Below are 17,348 nucleotides of genomic sequence, written 5' to 3'. Positions count from 1 at the left end.
GGACTTTCTGCTAAGGTACAACACGGTTTTTTGATTTTAGGGTGCACCTGGTCCTCGTGGTTCTGATGGACGTCCAGGATCGTCAGGCATCAAAGGAGCGAAGGTAGCTGACAGTAACATGCCCCATTGTTATATGAGTTACAGCGTTAATGTTGTGGGAAGGTCTGTAACATGCCCGTTGTTGTGGGAAGGTCTTTGGAGACCAGGTTTTGCTTTTACAATGGTGTTACTACGCAGAAGCTGTTCTCCTGGCTTTTGTCATATATCCTGAGGCCCTGTCCTCCTCTCCTACAGGGAGATGCTGGTGAATTGGGCCTTCCAGGACCTGCAGGGGAGAAGGTAAGCATCTGGAGACTTGCTACGCTGGCACACACACACACACACACACACAGACACAGACACACACAATCACACACACACACCTACAGACACACCCGATTACACACACACACACACACCTACAGACACACACACACCATCACACACACACACACACACAGTCACACACATACACACACACGCAATCACACACACACACACACATACACACACACGATCACACACACACACCTACAGACACACACGATTACACACACACACACACCTACAGACACACACATACACGCACACATACACCCGCACACACACACAGACACACACGATCACACACACACACACACAATCACACACGCACACATACACATACACACACACACCATCACACACACACACCTACAGACACACACGATCACACACACACACCTACAGGCACACACGATCACACACACACACACCTACAGGCACACACATACACACACACACACATGCACACGTAGCATGTGGAATTACATGTGGGCTATGTTGCAAATCAGACACACTGCTCTCAGACTGAGATAAGAACAGAGAAGGCTTTATGTGATGACGTGGTGCCTACAGTCTTACAGATGAACAGGTGAAAAATGTCCATGTAGGCGGCGCTACACTATTCCTTACAGATGAACAGGTGAAAAATGTCCATGTAGGCAGCGCTACACTATTCCTTACAGATGAACAGGTGAAAAATGTCCATGTAGGCAGCGCTACACTATTTCTTACAGATGAACAGGTGAAAAATGTCCATGTAGGCAGCGCTACACTATTCCTTACAGATGAACAGGTGAAAAATGTCCATGTAGGCAGCGCTACACTATTTCTTACAGATGAACAGGTGAAAAATGTCCATGTAGGCAGCGCTACACTATTCCTTACAGATGAACAGGTGAAAAATGTCCATGTAGGCAGCGCTACACTATTCCTTACAGATGAACAGGTGAAAAATGTCCATGTAGGCAGCGCTACACTATTCCTTACAGATGAACAGGTGAAAAATGTCCATGTAGGCAGCGCTACACTATTCCTTACAGATGAACAGGTGAAAAATGTCCATGTAGGCAGCGCTACACTATTCCTTACAGATGAACAAGTGAAAAATGTCCATGTAGGCGGCGCTACACTATTCCTAACAGGTCAACTCAGCTTATCGGAGGCCGTCGCCGATGTGCTCGTGCTATGCGTTCGCATGTTTGGTGTTTCAAAGGTTTGGTGTTACACGCATTCTCACCTGCTCAGACGTACCGAACTGAGGGTCTGAGCACTCCAGGGCTAAATCAACCCAAACACAGTCGGTGTTAAATCACCCGCAGAGGGATTTCTAGGGCCTCCTCATATAGGAGGGACAGTGTCACGGGTCCCTGGTGTCTGTTGTAAAATTTAAATATAAAAATGTAAAAAAAATAATGTTTAAATATAATGTTTAAATATTAAATTTAAATATAAAGCTACATGGAGAAAAATTCTAACAAAATCCCAGTTACTATAGGACTTTCTTTTTTTTTGGTTTAGACTTGCTTAATGTGTGTTATGATGAATGATTATTTTATTTTATTGACTGGCATGTTGTGTGAGTGGAGTAGTGATATAGCGGATGAAGTCCGGATGATGACGGAATGCTGAGGCCTGGCCCTGGTGTTTGATACAGAAGGACAAACTCCGAGTCTCTGTCTTTATCCCCTCCTTTATGAACTCTGAGTCTCTGTCTTTACCCTCTCCCTCTACAGGATGTGTGTGTGTGTGTGTGTCTGTGTGCGCTGTTGTTTGTGTGAATTAATATGCGTGTATGTGTGTGTGCGTGTGTGCGTGTGCCGGTGAGTGAGTGTGTGTGTGTGCATGCACGTGTGTATGTATGAGTGTGTGCTTGTGTTTGTTTTGATTACCACTGATTGTTGCTGTTTCTTTGTGTACAGCAGGATGTTGTTGAATAAGCTGGGCTTGTCTTCAGCAGTTGGAAGATGCTGGAGCTGGCTAAACTGTTGTCTCCTTGTGTCTCATTGGTCAGTTCTTCCCTCTCATCTCCTCGCATCTCATTGGCTAGTCCTTCCCTCTCTCCTGTAGGGTGCACAGGGACTGCCCGGAGTACCGGGCCGGGCTGGAGAAGGTGGACTGGCGGGGCTTCCCGGGCCGATGGGGCCTGTTGGACCTCCGGGGCCACCCGGTCCCCCTGGCAACGGGCTTAGTGCAGGCTTTGTAAGTACCGGCAAACATGAGCCAACTCTCTTACTGCATCTCACTGTCTGCCATGTGGCTGCATGTGAGAGGGCAAATTTTGGGGCTTTATGAAGGTGTTTATAGGAAGTCCGTCTATTCTCATTTGTTGGCTGAGGTTCCTAAAATGGCCTAAATTGGTTTTTTCATCTTGCCTCATTTTTGTCTTGTAAATGGACAAAAAAGCAACTGTTGCCTACATGCCTGTTAGCTCTTAGCTACTTGCTAATAGCTAACTAGCTCAGCCCTTTTCAGTTATGTATGTGTGAGTAATGTGCACATACATAAATAATGTTTCTGTGCTGAAAACCTTGCTAAGCTCTGCGCGTACGGAGCGACTGCGCTTCGTAGCGAGAGCTCCCTGACGCCGAGCTGGCTGTCGGTTGAGCGGCTTTTTTCGGTGTTTCTGACCTTGCTGTCTCTGCGAAGGACGACATGGAGGGCTCGGGTGTGTTCAATGGGGTTCCTGGGGTGAGGGGACCCGAAGGGAAGCAGGTGAGTGCCCTCCGGCTTTTCTCTGCCCGGGCGATAGAGGCGCCTGTTCTTTCCCGCCAAAATGGGCTAACGCTGTCTGTCGCTTCCCGTTCACTTCCAGGGTCCCGCTGGCAGTCCTGGCTTTCCAGTGAGAACCTTTCTTATTTTAACTTTTTAAAGTTAAAGCTTTAAAAGGTTGCTTTTGAAACCGATGTCTGATTTTGGTACATCTTTGACACACAGGGCAAACCTGGTTTCCCTGGGATTCCAGGTGAGAAGGGCAGAGAAGGACCTCAGGGAAGGGATGGTAGACCAGGGTTAGACGGTTTCATCGGACCACAGGTGAGAGCTCCTACTGTCTGTCATAAGCGCTGTTACACCATTATTAAGGCTGGGGGTTTGTCATGGAAAATATCTTTTTAAAAAAGATTAAATTCGCTGATTTGCTTGTTTAAACCTGCACTTTGTCATGTGTGTATCATTTGTCATTGATTGATATTGTTTTAGAAATTTCCTGCTTTATCGCACTGTTTTGTTTGTCTGGTCATCATTGTGAAAATGGAACCTGCTCTGAAGTGACCCTCCTGGGTTAAACAAAGGTTAACATGCTGTGTGTGAATCAGCTGCCTCTGATTTTATTCGCAAGTATGATGTTAGCAAAAATATTAACTGTGTGCCGTTCTTCTCTTGGTTGCAGGGACCTAAGGGGGACAAAGGAGAGCGTGGAGATCGGGTGAGTGTTACCACAGCGACCAGTGGCGGACTCAGGCTGTTTGAAGGGCAGGGGCGAAAAAATAAAAAGGGCACCTACTGCACGACATGGGGCCCCACCAGCGCACAAAAAGCTATGATGCATCGTGTTTTCTCACTTGGAAGGGCACCTAAGAGGGCACTTCATGAGTTTTTTTCATCAGAAAGGCACCTGTAGGGAACCTCAAGTTTATCCCATTGTAATGGCACCTATATGGCACCACATCACATTTTCTCCACTGGAGGGGAATCCTTTAGGAAACTTCCCCGCATTCTCACGCATGTAGGGACACCCTTTACAGCACTGCATCACATTTTATCCATTGGAGGGGCACTTCTCCATTAGAGGAGCACCTAATTAGGCACTTCATAATGTTTTCTCACCTGTAGGAGTACCCTATACAGCACTGCATCCCATTTTCTCTCCTGGAAAGGGCACCCTTTGGGACACTGTCATGTAGGGGCGGCATAGAGGGCACTTCATAACAGCAGCCTTTTTCATTGGAAGGGGACCCATAGGGAACGTCAAATTTAGACCACCGCATAGGCCACTGCATCACGTTTTCTGCACTAGAAGGGCACTCATTAAGACACGTTATCGAATTTTCTTGCTCTAGAGCGCACATCATCATAATATATTGCATGAAGGGGCACCCTAGAGGGCACTCAATCATTTTTTTCACATGTGAAGGGCAGCCAATAAGGCACTTCCTCTCGTTTTCGCCATTCTAGAGGGGGCACTAGGGCACTTTAGCGACACTTTTTCAACCATGGGGGCACCAGGGGAGCGGTCGCCGACCCTGCCCCCCCCTCCCCCCCGAGTCCACCAGTGACAGTCATGGTAGCTCCTAATGTTAGCTTTTACGATTCACTCCTAGTTTTAGCTCCTAATGTTAGCTCCTATTGTTAGCTATAAACGTTTGATCCTACCATTAGCTCCTATCATTAGCTCCTAGCATAAGCTCCTGACATTAGCTCCGAACATTAGCTCCTATTGTTAGCTCCTACTGTTAACTCCTATCATTAGATTCTATCATTAACTCTGAACCTTAGCTCCTATTGTTAGCTCCTACCATTAGCTCCTATCGTTAGCTGCTAGCGTTAGCTCCTGACATTAGCTCTGAACATTAGCTCCTATTGTTAGCTCCTATCATTAGCTCTTATCATTAGCTCCTAGCGTTAGCTTCTGACATTAGCTCCTAACATTAGCGCCTGATGTTAGCTCCTATCGTTTGCTCCAATCCTTAGCTCCTGACATTAGCTCCTATTGTTAGCTCCTAACATTAGCTCCCTCTCACTGCCAGACTGCAGTTTAGCAAAGCCAGGCTAATGTGGGTCTCATCTTTAGGGAGATCCTGGTCGGGATGGGGCATCAATCCCTGGACCCCCCGGCCCACCCGGTTCTCCTGGACAGATCATCTACCAGACCGATGTAAGTCCACCCCCCACACACCATCTCTCTATGTTAATCTGCATTTACTCACCCCCCCCCCCCCACACACCATCTCTTTGTGTTAATCAGCATTTATTTACCCCCCCCACCATCTCTCTGTACTACTCTATTCATTAGGGATGAGCGAGTACACCATTATTTGTATCTGTATCTGTTCAACCAACTAAATTATCTGTATACGTATCCGTACTCAGAATGGGCGGGGCTTAGACCGGAAGTGGGCTGGCCCTAACCGGAAGTTGGTATTTTAACCTCTTAGCGCAAAGCCCTTAGTGGTCGGTACTCCGGCATGCCGAGTTTACTGAACTCAGACATTCAGTGCTACTGCAACCAAGTATGAGTTAAAAACAGAAACGCTTTGTTTTAGTTTCATTAGTAGACGATACATGACAACTATTCCGAATATGGAGTTTTGCAGCGCCACCACTGTCGCTCTGGTCGTTCATTTAACACGCACCCCCTCCCTGCAGTCTCATCTGCCACTACACCACCCATCCATGACATAATGAACAATATTGTCTATCTGGGCATTCATAAAAATATTTTTTCACCACTCAAAAATCGTATTCCATCAAAGCAACAAGATAAACCCAACAGTAGCCCTATGATATGCCAATACAGCAGTCAAAACACTGCTCACTGAATAACAAATAAACAAGAAAAGTTTTTTAAAATGATACCATGTCATTCTACAGTCAATATCTGGGACTGAATATTGAATAAATATGCAATCTTACCATTGGTTTTACGCGTAGAGATATCCCTTTTGAGACTGAGTGGTCATATATTGTCTTGGACAATCTGTTTGTGAAATATATGCGCATTTGTGATGCCTGGGTACCTTCCATAATAGCTGTGCATAATACCACACGTGTTGTTTACGGCATTGTCGCCCTTTTTAGTACAGTCTGGCTTGATTGACAATTCATTTATTCAGTTGGGGAGAGTATAAGCTTTCTAACGATGTATAACATGTCTAATTTTGCTTTTGGAATAGCGTTTTATAGGTCAGCGTAACCAAAAATTTTCTTATCATCGATTCACTTACTCATTCACTCTGTAAGCAGGAAAAGACACCTAATGAAACATGCTCAAAGATTTTTCGTGTTAATTTCCTCCATTAAAAAAAAAAAACCATGTCGAAATATTGAAAAAAAACGACGTTTTACCTTGTATTTCAGTCAATATTCATCAATTTAAGGTCTTGGCTACTAAATGAACACAAAATCCAGTCCAGATTTCATGGTAACAGTTTCCACCAAGGGAAAATATGAGGACATCAGATGGTTTTCAGTCTATCCAAATTTAGTTCAGTAGGGGAAAAAATAAAAAATAAAACAAAAAAGTTCATGTATTACTGTTATGTAATTACTATTGTAAAGTAGTAATTAACATTTCTCTAGCGAACTGCAGTAACATTAACACATCAAGAAACACAAACGCAGCATCATTGGAATTTAAGATTATTCCCTTCAACTGAAGGATATTTTTCTATATATCTTTACTGTAAATAGTTTCTATTTCCAATGCAAAACAGAATCTTTCGATTTATAAAACATTTTTTTCAGTTTCTGATTGTTCAATGTTCCCCAGTTAAAGCTGGTGGTGGGGGGGGGGGGGGGTTAGTTGTGGGGTTCAGACAGTTCATAAAACTTAGTTTAGTTAAAAGTAAAAATAAAAAGAGAGAGAGATGAAAAGTACAGTATGATGATGTGGAAATATATTTCATAATTAATTATATGCTGATATTAAATCAATCTGATGCTTTGAAGGCACAACAATTGCATTGATATTAGGTTAGAAAATACAACACTTGCCCAATTTAATATGACTTCCAGTATAAACAACTCCCACTTCCAGGCTTCACTCTGAAAACAGATACAGAGACAGATAATTTTGTTGGTTGAACAGATACAGACAATGACGTGTCTGCACACACCTAGTTTACACACACACACACACACCATCTCTGTACTACTCTGTGTTTACACACACACACACACACACACACCATCTCTGTACTACTCTGTGTTTACACACACACACACACACCATCTCTCTGTACTACCCTGTGTTTACAGACAGACCATCTCTATATTACTCTGTTAACACACACACACACACACCATCTCTGTACTACTCTGTGTTTGCACACACACACACACACACACACACACACACACCATCTCTGTACTACTCTGTGTTTACGGACAGACCATCTCTATACTACTCTGTTTACACACACACACACACACACAGACATACACATCTCTTTGTACTACTCTGTGTTTACACACACGCACTCTCTTTCTGTACTACTCTGTGCTTACGCACACACACACACACCTCGTCTCTCTGTACTACTCTGTGTTTACACATACACACACACACCATCTCTGTACTACTCTGTGTTTACACACACACTCACACACACACCATCTATTTGTACTGCTCATTCATGCCCCCAGTGTTGGCATGGTAACAGTTTAATATGTTTTTCTGCTCTACAGCGGGATGGAACCTTTGGAAACCCAGGAAATCAGGTATGTGTTAAAGGGATTGATCATACTGTACATCACAAACACTTTATTTCTGTCTCACACGTGAAGGGCGGTTGCGTGTTTTTCTGTTCTTATGCTAACCCGACGCCATGTTGTAAATTCTTGAGGAAAGAACATCAGAACATGTTTTCCATTTTTTCTTTTGTTTCTAGGGTGGACCTGGCATTCCTGGTCAAGCTGGTTTCCCTGTAAGTTCTGACACATTTTACAAAATAAAGTGAAGTGCTTCAATGGTCCATGGAGGTAGAGGTGGAGTTGTAAGAAAGCAGAACTGGGCCTGTACTCTGCACAGCTGGGTCTGAAATGTGCTGTTTCCCTACAGGGCCCCATCGGACCAAAGGGAGACCGAGGAGACCCTGGGCCCCAGGGCTATGGAGTCAAGGTAGGGCCTGAAGAGAAGCCTTCGTTCCACTTAAACTTACACTCAGAAAAGAGACACGCTTTTTGAGAGGGTGATTGTTCAGTTCAACGTAGCATTTTTCTTTCTTATTTTTCTTCTGCGATCCCTTTCCTTTCTTACAGGGGGAAAAGGGGGAACCGGGCCTGATCATCGGGCCCGATGGGAACTCTCTCCACTTCGGTGGAGGAGTAGGACAGAGGGTGAGTGTTGTAGGCGCACTTGTCTGTTCAGTTCCAGATTGTGGGTCATAGTTTCATAGTTCAGCATTCACACTCTGTTCATGATGACCTCTGTATCTTTAGGGTGAAAGAGGACCTCCTGGACCAGTCGGACCACCGGTTAGTGTTATGTGTTATGTTAGTTAATGTTCACATTAAAAAAGAGTTCCAGAGTCTAAAACAAAAGATTACGAGCAAGTACTGAATGCCTAAAATGAAATTAAAAATTAAATAATTGATAGACATGGAAAACACAGACTATTTAAAACATTTTTTTAAAACCAATATTAAGAAGCTTTAATTTCTCAGAATGTTCAGCAGCACACATTGGTATTATATTGCCAGATGGAACTCAGCTGGAAGCAAATCCAGCAGTAATGGTAAACCCTGCAATGAGTCAGATCTACAGCGTTCGGTGTGGAATCTCATTGCATGCTAATGCAGCTAATATCCAACTGTGCGTTCTGGCTCATTGGGTTGGCTTTCTAGCTGGATCCGTTTTTAGCTTTGAAATGTGTTAGGACTAAGCACCGAATATATTTAGTGATCTGAGATTGAGAGTAGTGTGTTTTGTGTACTCAGCAACGTTGAAAACTTTAAAGTAGAAAATCAGCTTGCTGGTCCAGTTTAATGGATTATACAAACATGAAGATCTCATATTTATTTATTTTAATAACTCCATACCTCGTATGCTTGCTATTTCTCTCGTGAATTTAAGGCTTAGTCATGCTGAAAGTGTGAACCATCTGCTCAAAGTTCTGATGACACTTGGACCACAGTGGATTTTCCAGAATGTTCTTTGGTGTCCTCTGGCTCTTACAATGCCAAAGCACTATACATCTTTGCTATAATGCAGCATGATTATATATATATATATATATATATATATATACATGTATAGTAGCATGATTATCTTGTTTAGTATGATTAATTTTACATTTCTACAGGGACCATTCGGCCCTTCTGGCTTAAAGGGTGAAATCGGGCTTCCTGGCAGACCAGTGAGTATCTCAGTGTGGGGTTTAGTCCAGACAGACCAGTGAGTATTTCAGTGTAGGGTTTTGTCCTGCAGACCAGTGAGTATCTCAGTGTGGGGTTTAGTCCTGCAGACCAGTGAGTATCTCAGTGTGGGGTTTAATCCTGCAGACCAGTGAGTATCTGAGTGTGGGGTTTAATCCTGCAGACCAGTGAGTATCTCAATGTGGGGTTTAGTCCTGCAGACCAGTGAGTATTTCAGTGTGGGGTTTAGTCCTGCAGACCAGTGAGTATCTCAGTGTGGGGTTTAGTCCTGGCAGACCAGTGAGTATCTCAGTGTGGGGTTTAGTCCTGCAGACCAATGAGTATCTCAGTGTGGGGTTTAGTTCTGCAGACCAGTGAGTATTTCAGTGTTGGGGTTAGTCCTGGCAGACCAGTGAGTATCTGAGTGTGGGGTTTAGCCCAGACAGACCAGTGAGTATCTCAGTGTGGGGTTTAGTGTGAATATCTCAGTGTGGGGTTTAGTCCTGCAGACCAGTGAGTATCTCAGTGTGGGGTTTAGTCCTGCAGACCAGTGAGTATCTCAGTGTGAGGTTTAGTCCTGCAGACCAGTGAGTATTTCAGTGTGGGGTTTAGTCCTGCAGACCAGTGAGTATCTCAGTGTGGGGTTTAGTCCTGCAGACCAGTGAGTATCTCAGTGTGGGGTTTAGTCCTGGCAGACCAGTGAGTATCTCAGTGTGGGGTTTAGTCCTGCAGACCAGTGAGTATCTCAGTGTGGGGTTTAGTCCTGGCAGACCAGTGAGTATCTGAGTGTGGGATTTAGTCCTGCAGGCCAGTGAGTATCTCAGTGTGGGGTTTAGTCCAGACAGACCAGTGAGTATTTCAGTGTAGGGTTTAGTCCTGCAGACCAGTGAGTATCTCAGTGTTGGGTTTAGTCCTGCAGACCAATGAGTATCTCAGTGTGGGGTTTAGTCCTGCAGACCAGTGAGTATCTAAGTGTGGAGTTTAGTCTAGACAGACCAGTGAGTATCTCAGTGTGGGGTTTAGTGTGAGTATTTAATAGTACTCATGAAAAGATGATGAATACTGTTTACAAATGTTATAACATTAAGGCTTGTATTCAATCAAGTCCTTAAATTTGACTAAACACTTGTTAAATATTTCTTCATGAACCAAGTTTGGCAAGTTAGTTTTCATCAACTGTGAAGAAAAAAAAATAATGCTTTCAGTTGTTAGTCAAAGTTATGGACAAATGGATGTGTCTGTGACTGAGTGCTTTCAGTTCCCACAGAAGTGTATGTTTGAAAGGCAGATTCACCCTCGTGCTTTAACGTGATGTTCGATTGCAGGGCCGTCCAGGGGTGAATGGGTATAAAGGGGAAAAAGGAGAATCTGGCTACTCGCTTCCTGTGAGTATGATATTAAACCCAAGTGAAGAGGTAACGATATAATTCTGAATTTAGCTAAAAGTATAATGACCTTGGGACATTTTATTGATGCATTTCAGGGTCCTGCGGGCCCCCCCGGACCTCCAGGCCCCCCCGGGCCAGAACTTCCTGTGGACAGGTTCAATGTGAGTTTGAGCCAGCTGCAGCACGTGTTTACATGTGCAGTATGGGGTGTCGCCTGAGCCATGTCTAAGTCAAACAACACTCAAAAAGTCTAAATGGCATCTCTGGGAATGTTGCTTCAAACCCATCACGAGTATCACAAACACTTCTGTAGACCAGGAGAAAATGCAATACGAGGCAGAGGTAGCTACGGAGAATAAGAATGGCTTTTTTCTGTTTTTGGTAGGTAGTTTTGTTAATTTCATGTAATTCCATTAGTCCTGAAATTTAGTCCAGATAAGACCCATATGTAAGTGATCTAGTTGTGTCAGATATATTACCGTATGCTGACCGTGGTCTGCAATTCACTTAAGATAATAATAAAATATTAAAAATTAGGTTTTAATATTTAAAACATGTTCAGAACATTTTATCTACAGTACCATGAAAAAATATTTGCCCCTTCCTGATTTCCTCTGTTTTTGCATTTTTGTCAAACTGAATGGTTTCAAGATCTTTAGACAAAATTCAATATTTGCATTCGTCGCTTGTAAAAAAGACAAATCCTGAGTAAACACGAAACACATTAAAAAAATTAATTTAATGAAAAAAGTTTTCAAACACCCATATGAAAAAGTAATTGCCCCTTAAACTTAATAACTGGTTGCACAACCTTTAGCAGCAATAACTGCAACCAAACAATTCTTATAATTTCATATTAGTCTTTTGTATCACTGTGGAGGAATTTTAGCCCACTCTTCTTTGTAGAACTGCTTTAATTCTGGCAAATTGTAAAGTTTTTGAGCATGAACTGCTCATTTCAGGTCCTGCCACTGCATCTCTATTGGGTTCAAGTCAGGACTTTGACTAGGCCTCTCCAGAACTTTAATTCTGATTATTTCCAGCCATTCAGATGTGGAGTTGCTTTTGTGTTTTGAGTGAACCATTCAGTGTAACAAATATGCAATAATAGAAGAAATCAGGAAGGGGACTAGTACTTTTTCACGGCACTGTATGTATAGTCTGGAGAAAAACACATTTTCAACGTACAAAAATGCCAAGTTACTTGCACATTCAAAGAAATGTCTATTCGCACTTGCGAAATCTAGGCCAGCCATTCAAAGTATTGATATCAAAATGACACCAAGTTACAAGAAACAATATTGGCTATTCAATCTTACAAACATATGTGTGGATGGGTTTGTAAGATTCAATTTTTATCTAATATGCCTCAATATTAAAATTATTATCTTACGCACCCCCCCCCCCTTTTGTAGTATGAATGATTGTATTTTTCTTGGTATTAATATCTGTTTGTAAATGCTGCTAGGGAAATGTCCCCATTTGGATAATTAAGTAATCTATCTATGTGTGTATATAGCTATGTACAGTATTTATTTTAAGTTACAAATATACAAAACTTGTACATTTTGTAAAACGAACTTGACAACCACGCATAAAAATATGCTGTAGGTATTTTCTGTAGGTATTCACCGGCAGTTTCATACATTCATTGAAATGTCTTGCATGAGGCAATTTTTTTTAATTTAATTGACACTTACCTACCTAAGTGTCCAATGGGAAGACATGTTCTTTGTGGGCCTGGAGCATTGGTGATGATGTAATCAGGCAGAAGAAGGAGGAAAAAACACAAAATACCCTAGGTTTGGGGCTTTATTGTGCGGATGTGTGAAGTTGTTTGTGAATTCTGTCTGTTGAAATGAGTTCAGTCGGTACAGAAATGGAGGTTTTTAAGGGCTGAGAGTCTGTGGTCATTGCGGTTATTTCTGTAGGGAACCCTGAAAAGTGCCTGCCATCCCAATAGTTGATTAAAGTCAGTGTGAGGAATTGAATCATAGGATGATCTGTGAGAAGGTTAAGCGTCTGTGGTTGGGTTTAGGCTGACTGTGTATAACTGTTAAGCTGTTGGGGTTAATAGGAGGGAAATGCTGGGTGTCAGTTTAACTGTCTACATACATGTTTCTCACAGAGCCCCAGCTATGACCTGAGGAGCTGTACTCTGTACTGTACTCTAGGCGGTTATGAAAGGCCAAATAGTGATGAACTTATGAAATGGTGTTATTTATGTAGACAAATTCAAACTATATGCCTGCAGACTACATGGGCGGGCACGGTGGCATAGTGGTTAGCACTGCTGCCTCGCAAAAAGGAGGTTCTGGGTTCGAATCCGGGTCCGACCGGATCGTCTCTGCGTGGAGTTTGCATGTTCTCCCCGTGTTTGCGTGGGTTTACTCCGGGTACTCCGGTTTCCTCCCACACTCAAAGGCATGCATGTTAGGTGCGCTCCTGCAGGTGCCCTTGACCAAGGGACTGGCCTCAGAACTGGAGTTGGTCCCCGGGCGCTGCACTGCGGCTGCCCACTGCTCCTAAGTAACTAGGATGGGTCAAATGCAGAGGACAAATGACCCCACGGGGTTCAATAAAAGTATACCTTACATCTAATCTTAAGCGCTATACTGTGTGTAAAAATTCTTACAGCTGTGCCTTTGTCTGTCACTCTGTTACAGCGCTATGACGATGCACGGTTTTACCCAGGTGAGTCCAGCTTTTTTTTCCCTTCCAGATCCTGCTGATTGAGTTTTATTCATATTTAAATAATCCAGCTCGAGAGGGAGAGCATGCAGACCCAAACACTGCGGTCTGAGAACTGAAGATGGGTGCCCGTATTTTACCGTACTTAACAACTTAACAGGGTCTAGGCTGGGCCTTCACTCATAAAGAGCATGTGTAGCTTCCGCAGGCTTCATCATGCCGTGTAAATGTTTTTAAGTATTTGATCAATAAAGCCTTACGGAAATTAACGACGTGAAAAAACGACGAGAAAATGTATTTTTTAAATGCTTTTAATTCTCAGCCACAAAGGGGGATAAAGGTGACCGCGGAGAACCGGGCATTCCTGGAACAGCAGGTGAGATGTTTTACCTGTATGCTACAGGTAATTAATGCAAACATTTTTTTTTAAAAGAAGGTAATTCGAAACTCATTTGGTGTGTTCTGTGACTGTCTTGCCCTCAGAATAATTCATATGATCCCACTTTAATGTGTCAGAAACACATTTCTGTCATGCGGAAAAGACAGTTTGAAGTGATGATGTCATCGCGATCCAGCAATTCTCAGGTCTCGTCTCGGGAACCACGTAGTCTCCTATGATGAAAGCTGAACGGGCATTCAATAAAAATAAAATAAAGAATAAAATATTTTTGAAAAAACTAAGGGGGCGTGGCTACATACTGCATCTCAAACGCTGTACTACTGGGGTGTCCAATCTTATCCGAAAAGGGCCGGTATGGGTGCAGCCCAGCACTGATTCCCAGCACACCTGATTCTGCTTATCAGAGTCTTGATTGAAGACCATGATTAGTTAATTGGTTGAATCAGGCTTCATAGTGCTGGGCTAAAACGAAAACCTGCACTCACACCGGCCCTTTCCGGATAAGATTGGAAACCCCTGCTCTTCTGCACTGAGTGGGCGTGGCTTCCTCGGCCAAATGTGTCACTCAAGCGGATTGTGTCAGGAGCAGGGTCAGGTCCAGTATCTAGCAGATTGTGTGCTGCTAATGTTTTCATATTACCAGTGTACTGATAAAAGTAGCATTGAAGTCAGACGTTTGGGTGAAGTTCCCTGTGTGTTGCGGCTTCGTTTCAGTCAGGCATGTTTTATGTGCTCGGACTCTGACTGAATTATTCTCACTCCACAAGGTCTGGGCTCTGACTTCGACATTTATACACTGAAGGTGAGCTCAGCTGCGTCTCAGACTGGCTCTAACCACTTATCCATTTTGTCTGCTTGCTCTGAACTCCCACCCTCACACTCTTTTATACATAGTTACTTTAGGATCGTATCATTGGCATGCTGTATGGTTTTTATAGATGCTAGCTCTATGAATCTATCATGGTTCCAGGTTGGCATGAGTTAACATACTGTTAATTTAATTAGTACATTAGTGTTGTCGCAGTTATACTCACAGACCTGAGAAGGTCGTTAGCCAGGTCTGCAACTATCTTTCACATAACCTTCTCTGTATGGGCTCTGGCTGAATGAATGTAATGTGATGTAGTGTTATGTAATGGCATGTGATGTAATGTAAGTTCAGGACAGAGCAGTGAAGTGAAATGTGTGCCTGTCCAGAGCCAGTTGAAAGGGGAGCAGGGAGATCCTGGACTCAGGGGGGAGAAAGGAGAGCCGGGCGGTGGCTACTACGACCCCCGCTACGGCGGCGTTCAGGGCCCCCCAGGCGTTCCCGGAAACCCAGGACTGCCGGTAAGAGGCTGGGCGGAAGGTGGCGGGATTCCTGGGAGAACCCGTCGCTCTCCGGATGGGGGGTGATGGTGTTGCGGGATTCCCGGGAGTACCTGTCCCTGTTTGGTTGGGGGGTGATGGTGTTGCAGTATTCACGGGAGAACCCGTTGCTCTCCGAGTGGGGGGTGATGGTGTTATAGATGTGCTCTGACGTCATGTGCCGCTCTCCTGCCTTTCCCAAGGGACCGAAAGGAGACTCAATCCCCGGCCCCCCGGGGCCACAGGGCCCACCAGGAAACCCAGGAGTTGGTTACGATGGTCGCCAAGGGGCCCCAGGCCCACCGGGGCCACCAGGGCCCCCAGGGTCCCCCTCACTGCCAGGGGCCTACAGACCTAACCACCGTAAGCACTCTACCTCACTCACTCACCCAATCTAATAACTAACCCTAACCCTACAGACCTACACACCGTAAGCACTATACCTCACTCACCCACTCACTCTAATAACTAACCCTAACACTACAGACCTACACACCGTAAGCACTATACCTCATTCACCCATTCACTCTAATAACTAACCCTAACCCTACAGACCTACACACTGTAAGCACTATACCTCACTCACTCACTCACTCACTCTAATAACTAACCCTAACCCTACAGACCTACACACCATAAGCACTATACCTCACTCACCCACTCACTCTAATAACTAACCCTAACCCTACAGACCTACACACCGTAAATACACTACTGCACTCCACTCACCCACTCACTCTAATAACTAACCCTAACCATACAGACCTACACACCGTAAGCACTATACCTCACTCACCCACTCACTCTAATAACTAACCCTAACCCTACAGACCTACACACTGTACGCACTATACCTCACTCACTCACTCACTCACTCTAATAACTAACCCTAACACTACAGACCTACACACCGTAAGCACTATACCTCACTCACTCACTCACTCACTCTAATAACTAACCCTAACCCTACAGACCTACACACCGTAAATACACTACTGCACTCCACTCACCCACTCACTCTAATAACTAACCCTAACCCTACAGACCTACACACCATAAGCACTGTACCTCACTCACTCACTCACTCTAATAATTAACCTTAACCCTACAGACCTACACACCATAAGCACTATACCTCACTCACCCATTCACTCTAATAACTAACCCTAACCCTACAGACCTACACACCATAAGCACTATACCTCACTCACCCACTCACTCTAATAACTAACCCTAACCCTACAGACCTACACACCGTAAATACACTACTGCACTCCACTCACCCACTCACTCTAATAACTAACCCTAACCATACAGACCTACACACCGTAAGCACTATACCTCACTCACCCACTCACTCTAATAACTAACCCTAACCCTACAGACCTACACACCGTAAGCACTATACCTCACTCACCCACTCACTCTAATAACTAACCCTAACCCTACAGACCTACACACTGTAAGCACTATACCTCACTCACTCACTCACTCACTCTAATAACTAACCCTAACCCTACAGACCTACACACTGTAAGCACTATACCTCACTCACTCACTCACTCACTCTAATAACTAACCCTAACACTACAGACCTACACACCGTAAGCACTATACCTCACTCACTCACTCACTCACTCTAATAACTAACCCTAACCCTACAGACCTACACACCGTAAATACACTACTGCACTCCACTCACCCACTCACTCTAATAACTAACCCTAACCCTACAGACCTACACACCATAAGCACTGTACCTCACTCACTCACTCACTCTAATAATTAACCTTAACCCTACAGACCTACACACCGTATGCACTATACCTCACTCACCCATTCACTCTAATAACTAACCCTAACCCTACAGACCTACACACCATAAGCACTGTACCTCACTCACTCACTCACTCTAATAACTAACCCTAACCCTACAGACCTACACACCGTAAGCACTATACCTCACTCACCCATTCACTCTAATAACTAACCCTAACCCTACAGACCTACACACCATAAGCACTATACCTCACTCACCCACTCACTCTAATAACTAACCCTAACCCTACAGACCTACACACCGTAAA

At 44.0% G+C, this 17,348-nt stretch overlaps 1 protein-coding gene across 4 annotated transcripts in view; it reads left to right on the top strand.

Annotated features, from left to right (window-relative positions):
* Positions 1–17,348, top strand: part of col18a1a (collagen type XVIII alpha 1 chain a) — a 113,557-nt gene that overhangs the window by 88,948 nt on the left and 7,261 nt on the right. For 3 of the 4 annotated variants that reach the window (XM_035394276.1, XM_035394274.1, XM_035394277.1), the window contains exons 15-35: positions 41–103; positions 295–339; positions 2,431–2,562; positions 3,010–3,075; positions 3,176–3,202; positions 3,298–3,396; positions 3,752–3,787; positions 5,153–5,236; positions 7,768–7,800; positions 7,971–8,006; positions 8,141–8,200; positions 8,341–8,418; positions 8,521–8,556; positions 9,384–9,437; positions 10,761–10,820; positions 10,919–10,984; positions 13,490–13,517; positions 13,837–13,890; positions 14,682–14,716; positions 15,112–15,243; positions 15,465–15,624. In XM_035394276.1, coding sequence (XP_035250167.1) covers positions 41–103; positions 295–339; positions 2,431–2,562; positions 3,010–3,075; positions 3,176–3,202; positions 3,298–3,396; positions 3,752–3,787; positions 5,153–5,236; positions 7,768–7,800; positions 7,971–8,006; positions 8,141–8,200; positions 8,341–8,418; positions 8,521–8,556; positions 9,384–9,437; positions 10,761–10,820; positions 10,919–10,984; positions 13,490–13,517; positions 13,837–13,890; positions 14,682–14,716; positions 15,112–15,243; positions 15,465–15,624 — 1,384 coding nt within the window. The remainder of the gene's footprint in view (positions 1–40; positions 104–294; positions 340–2,430; positions 2,563–3,009; positions 3,076–3,175; positions 3,203–3,297; positions 3,397–3,751; positions 3,788–5,152; positions 5,237–7,767; positions 7,801–7,970; positions 8,007–8,140; positions 8,201–8,340; positions 8,419–8,520; positions 8,557–9,383; positions 9,438–10,760; positions 10,821–10,918; positions 10,985–13,489; positions 13,518–13,836; positions 13,891–14,681; positions 14,717–15,111; positions 15,244–15,464; positions 15,625–17,348) is intronic. The other variant, XM_035394275.1, reaches the window with a different exon arrangement.

Source organism: Anguilla anguilla, chromosome 15, assembly GCF_013347855.1.
Source record: "Anguilla anguilla isolate fAngAng1 chromosome 15, fAngAng1.pri, whole genome shotgun sequence".
Classification (NCBI taxonomy): domain Eukaryota; kingdom Metazoa; phylum Chordata; class Actinopteri; order Anguilliformes; family Anguillidae; genus Anguilla; species Anguilla anguilla.
Note: the sequence above shows the minus strand (reverse complement) of the source record. Positions and strands in the feature narration are given on the sequence as shown.